The following is a 6,942-nucleotide window of genomic DNA, read 5'->3' as shown; positions in this document are numbered from 1 at the left end:
TAAAGTGATGTGCAAAGGAATCAAGGGTGATGTGAGAAAAAACCTTTTTCACACAGCAAGTCATTAGCATAAAGACCCTACCTTCCCTATCTTGTGCCTTGCCTGAGGCATGGTAACTCTCTGGTTAAATTCACCATGGAGTTGTGTCTCTCTATGACATGGTAGCTCCCTGTTTCTCTGGCATCTTGACTATTTTACTTAGGATATAGAATGCATTGCCTGGTGTGGTGGAGGCAAGTTCAGCTGAGGCATTCAAGAGGACGTTGGATGATTATTTGGATAGAAATATATCAGGGCTATGTCTTTTTTTAACCTTTCACATTCTATATACATGTTCCAAAGAGGCAGCACATTAACTGTCCAGTTTGTTCATATATAATGCTGGAGAGAGAGCAAGCCAACATTTCAAATCGAGATGATTCTTCACTAGAACTGAAGCTCTGATGAAAAGTCATCTAGACTCGAAATGTTAGCTTATGTCTCACCATGGATGCTAACTGACCCATTGTGATCTCCAGCCTTTGTTGTTTCCCTAGTGCTGTGAGGCAGCAGTGCTAACCACTGAGCCACGGTGTCAACCTTCCAATCCAGGCTGTGGGATTTAGCCTCCATGGTCATCTGTTTCTATTCCCTCTTGAGGGTGATGCTTGAGGATCGAGGGGACCATAGTTTCTGTCTGGCCCACTTACAATTATAGTACTTGCATCAGTTTGGATCCCTCTCCCTGCTGTTGCAAGACTTACCACCGCATCACTTTTGTAAGGCACTTCTGTAAGGTCACCCTTGGTATGCAGCAATACTGTCCAGGCCTCCTGCACTACAAAGAGTTCACTGGCAGTATGGAGATAGAGAAAACCGAGCTGGTGAAATGGAACAAAAAACATTCAGATGAGGCACGCAGACAAATTTTGAGCCTTACCCACAACACTCTGAAGGGTGCACAATTCCAATTGTAGGCTGTGTCCAAAAATCAGGTCACATGGATATCATGCCCCTCAAATAGGGTTTCTCCTACTGTCATATTTTTGGCTTCCCATATATAGCTCTTCTTACACTATGAATACAAGTTTAATTTAATGAATCTGTCAATTTTTTGTATTGTATCTTTACTATTCCGTGTACTATCACCTACATCTGTTTCTAATAGCCCACAATTCCCCCTCCTACCAATCACTTTCTCTTAACATAATTATAAAAACATCTTTCTGTATGTTGGCTTTTAAATCTTTGCATGTTTCTGTTGGTACTCCCTTTCGCAACATATTTTTTGTGTGAGTCCTTTATTAATGTTACAGCTCTCCCAAAAGGCTGAATTTCTGCTTTTCTTGGATTTCTGTAAGCCTTTTCTTTTAACATGAGGCTGTGTCCTAACTCAATTTGATCTTGAATGCAGAATGAAGTGCGTGGGTGCAGCTTTTGCCATTTAGGGACATGTACTTGGTTTGTATTGTACCAAAACCTTCCCAGGAATGCCCCTCTGTTTCTCTGTAGACTTTTTCAAGCCCGGTACACTGGGACCAATTTATTTCTCCAGCCAACTGGCATGACCCATGTGAAATTTCCACACTCTCTTCACAACATTTGACGAAGAGCACAACAGTGAGCAGCATAAGCTTAACTAAAGATACATTTGCCTTTTTGTTTTCAAAATTGAACTTGAACCATGTAAGACTTGCGAAACAGTTAGTTTGTTTATGTAGACATCAGATAATACATGTTCCAGTTTTTAAACACTACCTGTTCAATTTTTGGCATCTGTGGGTGATAATTACTGCTTGCAATCAGGGATCCTTACACATTTCACCAGATAACTTTTTTTTAACATGCAATTTATTCAACTGTGGAGAGTATCACTGCCAAAACCAATGATAGCACCATCTGACAGGCTGGCTGTATTAGTACAGTAGTAGAATTTATTGAGATTTCAACAATGTACCTTGACTGTAAGACAGTGTCCAATCGATCTGTATTATTACTGTACTCAGAGGCATTTTGAATTGAGTTCTGTTTCGAGATAGATTGTGATTAGCATATATATTTAGAATATGAGTTTTACATTCAGCCAAGAAATACCATGACTGGAGTACTGCTGAGAAAAGGCAGTGCAGTGATGCTTTTCATCTTGCACTCCTCACGGTGGCCACTGAAATCCCCCATTTCAAAGAGAGCAACAGTTTATACTCCATGAGAAAATGAATCCCTTGGAAGCTAAAGCAAAAACCTAAAAAAAAATGTGGGAGGCAATAGTTGTCTTGCGCATTCTCTATGACAATGCTTTACCAATCAAAATTGATTTACCAACCAATCAGCAGCTTTTCCTCTTGCAGTATAAATGCTCCCTGCGAAATGTGGCATTCTTGCACCTGTCCTAATGAATGCCACCTTTTTTATAAATACTACAAATTGCATTATCACACAACTAAATTATCATGACCAATTTCCCAAACAAGCCAACCTGAAGGATTCATTAAACAGTATTTTCTTCTGGGCAATTTCTGTGATGCAGTTGTACTCCCAATTGGAACCCTGTTGAGAAAACTCTAAATCAGTTTATTACAAGCTGCAGAATAGATAATTTTCATCTTAATACTTTAATTTGAGTTCAACACAAGATCTTAATTGAGATGAAATGATGGCAACTCTGAAAGACTCTTCAAACATAAGTCTGTAAGTTAGCTCACTGAGTTTGAAGGCTTGATTTCAGACATTTCGTCATCATACTAGGTAACATCATCAGTGAAAGTCTCTGTGAAGAGCTGGTGGTATAAAGAGGTGGGACATACCATCAGTGCTTCACTGGAAACTCTCCCTGATGATGTTATCTAGTATGATGATGAAACGTCTGAAAACAAACCTTCAAGCTCAACGAGCTAACTTATAGACTTATCATCAACCTGAACTACAAATCTTCTCAAACATCGCTAACTCTTCAAACATTTTAACAAATAAGAGAAAGGCTAAAGATAACCTTTTGACCATAGGACTTAATATCGACCAGAGATGGTGAGTTAATTTTCAGAGGAATCAGTTTCTTCAGTTGAGCCATCACTCTCAATGTCCACTTTCTTGCGCTGAGTGAGAGTCTTGCGATGACTAACTTTTTTGGTTGGTTCCTTCTGTGTAGGAGCATTGGAGGTTTGATTACTGAGCATGTGTTCAATCCTACCAACAGACATAAACACAGAGATTAAACATTTGCAATAAAATATCCTGTGAAAAATATCTTTACTGATCCCTGTATCTTGCCTGTCCAGCCCAGGTATGGGGCATAAAGTTGAACCATGAAGAGTTACATGAGTGGGGTCTGACAAGTTTTATTTCCATACTTTGATTGTAAGATGAAATCACCAAATTGTTCTCATTGAAAATTATTAAAATGTGGTGAATTAAGGCAATTATTAATCCAGCAATTGAATACCTACGCATAAGGCATGTCACACTGTTCCGTTGCAGATTTAACAAGACAATCAGCACTGCAAAACCTGCAATCACCTTTAGATTTCTCTCATAGGCTTAAATGCATGGGGAATTACAGGCAACCATGTTACATCACATTTTATCAACTTTTAGAACATCAAACATGGAACAGTATAGCACAGGAATGGGCCCTCCAGTCCACGATGTTGTGCTGAACATGACACCACATTTAACAAATCCTTTCTGCCTGCCCTTGGTTCATATCCCTCCTGAAGAACGCCTTATGCCCGAAACGTCGATTCTCCTGTTCCTTGGATGCTGCCTGACCTGCTGCGCTTTTCCAGCAACACATTTTCAGCTCTGATCTCCAGCATCTGCAGTCCTCACTTTCTCCTCATATCCCTCCATCCTTTGCATATTCATGCATTTATCTAAAAGCCCCTTAAATGTCCCATCGTATTTGCCTTCACCACCCATGGCAGTACATCGCAAACTCTGTGTAAAAAACTTGCCCTTTATGTCTCCTTTGAAACTACCCCCTCACCTTAAATGCATGTCCCCTAGTTTTAGACATTTTAGCTTTGGATAAAAAGATTCTGACTGTCAACCCTATCTGTGAACTCTTAATTTTATAGACTTCTATCAAGTTTCCCCTCAGCCTCCATCACTCCAGAGAAAACAGCCCGAGTTTTTCTAGTTTCTCCTAATAGCTCATATCCTTTAAACTAGGCAGCATCCTGATAAACCTCTTCTGCACCCTCTCCAAAACCTCCACCTCCTTCCTGGAATGAGGTGACCAGAATTCAACTGTAATACTGTAATACTGTAAGTGTGGCCTAACCAAAGTCTTATAAGGCTGCAATATGACATCCTGACACTTGTACTCAATTCCTCAATTGATAAAGGCAAGCATGCCATATGCCTTCTTTACCACCCCATCTACTTGTGTGGCCACTTTCAGGGAGCGTTGGATATGAACCCCAAGTTCCCTCTGTACATCAATGCTGTTCAGGATCCTGCCATTAACTGTATATTTTTCCTTAACATTTGATCTCCCAAAGTGTAGCACCTCACACATACCCGGATTAAACTCCACCTGCCATTTCTCGGTCCAAATCTGCAACTGATCTATATCCTGATGTATCTTTGACAACCTCCTACACTATCCACAATGCCACTGATCTTTGTGTCACCTGTAAATATACTAACATTATGTTTTAATCTGAGTCATTTATATAAATCACAAACAGCAGAGGTCGCAGTACGACTCCTGCAGAATACACTAGTCACTGGCCTCTAGCCTGAAAAACACTCTTCCACCAATACCCTTTTCCTTCTATGGTCAAGCCAATTCTGAATCCAAGCGGCTAAGCTACCGTGAATCCCACACATCTTAATCTTCTGCTAAGCCTACCATGAGGGAGCTTGTCGAAAACGTTACTACGATCTACGTCGAAAACTTACACTGCTCTCCCCTCATCGATCACCTCCTCAAAAAATTCAAACAAGTTAGTAAGAAATGACCTGCCCTACACAAAGCCTTGTTGACCGTTCCTAATTAGGCCATGCTTTTTCAAATGTGTGCAAATCCTATCCTTAAGAATTCTCTCCAATAACTTCCCAGCTACTGAAGAGACACACACACCGGTCTGTAATTTCCTGGATCATCCTTATTTCCCTTCTCGAACAGAGGAATAACATTAGCTATCAGTCAGTCCTCTGGGACCCTTCTAGTGGCTGGTGGGGATAGAAAGATCTTGGTCAAGGCCCCAGCAATCTCCTCTCTTCCCTCTCTCAATAACCTTGGATAGATACCATCGGGCCCTGAGGACTTATCAACCTTAATGCTCTTCAACAGATCCAACAACACTTCTTCCTTGATCTCAAAATGCCCAGCATATTAGCATGCTCTGCAGAAATCTCACTACTCTCCGTGTCCTTCACCTGGGTGAATACCGACGCAAAGTACTCATTTAGAATCTCACCCATCCTCTGCCTCCAGGCACAAGTTCCTATCTTTATATTTGAGTAGTCCTATCCTCTCCCTAGTTAGCCTTTTGTTTTTAATGTATCTATGGCATGCCTTGGGTCTCTCTTTAGCCCTACTTGCCATGGTTATTTCATGGTCCCTCCTTATTCTCCTAATTCCCTTCTTTATTTATATTCCCCACAGGCCTTGTCTGATGTTACAAAATTATGAGGGGCATGGATAGAGTAAATAGACAAAGTCTTTTCCCTGGGGTCAGGGAGTCCAGAACTAGAGGGCAGAGGTTTAGGATGAGAGAGGAAAGATATAAAAGAGATCTAAGGGGTAACTTTTTCACACAGAGGGTGGTACGTGTATGGAATGAGCTGCCAGAGGAAGTGGTGGAGGCTGGTACAATTGCAACATTTAAGAGGCATTTGGATGGGTATATGAATAGGAAGGGTTTGGAGGGATATGGGCTGGGTGCTGGCAGGTGGGACTAGATTGGGTTGGGATACCTGGTCGGCATGGACAGGTTGGACCAAAGGGTCTGTTTCCATGCTGTACATCTGTATGACTCTATATGATTATTTTTTTCCTTTTCATATCCTCCCTCATTATCCAAGGGTGCCTTACCGTGCCATCCTTGTCCTTCCTCCTTACTGGGACATGCCAGTCCTGAACTCTCATCAGTAGATCTTTACACAATTCCCACATGTTAAATGTGGCCTTGCCTGATGACAGCTGCTCCAACTAACTCTCCCGAGCTCTTGCCTAATACTGACATAATTTGCCCTCCCCCAAATTAGTACCTTGCCACAAGAATCATAGAAGCCTGACAGTGCGGAAACAGGCCCTTCGGCCCAACAAGTCCACACTGACCATCTGAAGAGTATCCCACCCAGACCCATTCCCCTACCCTATTACTCTACATTTCCCCTGATTAACACACCTAACCTGGAGCTGGAGCTGGATGAACTGGATGAACTCCGGGAAGCTGAGGGAGAAATTGAGAGGATGTACAGGGAAGTGGTCACTCCTCAGACACAGGATAAGGACAGCTGGGTTACTGTCAGGGGGAGGAAAAGGAACAAACAGATAGGGCAGGGATCCCCTGTGGCTGTTCCTCTCATTAATAAATATACCATTTTGGATACTGCTGGTGGGGACGGCCTACAGTTGTCAGGTCTCTGGCACTGAGTCTGGCACTGTGGCTCAGAAGGGAAGGGGGGAGAATAGAAAAGCGCTAGTGGTAGGGGACTCAATAGTTAAACGGATTGACAGGAGAGTTTGTGGTCAGGAACGGGACTCCCTGAAGGTATGTTGCCTCCCTGGTGCCAGGGTCTGGGATGTCGCCGATTGGGTTTACAGGATTCTGAAGAGGAAGGGTGAGCAGCCAGAAATCATGTTACATACTGGCACCAACGACATAGCCAGGAAAGAGATTGAGATCTGAAAAGTGACTACAGTGAGCTAGGTTGGAAGCTGAAGAGCAGGACGAGTAGAGTAGTGCTCTCAGGTTTGCTACCGGTGCCACGAGATAGTGAGATGAGGAACAG

General features: G+C 42.3%; 1 protein-coding gene across 4 annotated transcripts in view; it reads right to left on the bottom strand.

Annotated features, from left to right (window-relative positions):
• Positions 1 to 1,669: 1,669 nt before the first annotated feature.
• cstpp1 (centriolar satellite-associated tubulin polyglutamylase complex regulator 1) overlaps positions 1,670 to 6,942 on the bottom strand; it is a 368,165-nt gene continuing 362,892 nt past the window's right edge. For all 4 annotated transcript variants that reach the window (XM_043705470.2, XM_087996319.1, XM_043705472.2 and 1 more), the window contains one exon: positions 1,670 to 3,162. In XM_043705470.2, the coding sequence (XP_043561405.2) occupies positions 3,009 to 3,162 (154 nt within the window). In that variant the 3' untranslated portion in view covers positions 1,670 to 3,008. The remainder of the gene's footprint in view (positions 3,163 to 6,942) is intronic.

Source organism: Chiloscyllium plagiosum, unplaced genomic scaffold (genome assembly GCF_037043375.1).
Source record: "Chiloscyllium plagiosum isolate Xiang-an unplaced genomic scaffold, Cpla_swu_hap1 HiC_scaffold_18, whole genome shotgun sequence".
Lineage (NCBI taxonomy): Eukaryota > Metazoa > Chordata > Chondrichthyes > Orectolobiformes > Hemiscylliidae > Chiloscyllium > Chiloscyllium plagiosum.
Note: the sequence above shows the minus strand (reverse complement) of the source record. Positions and strands in the feature narration are given on the sequence as shown.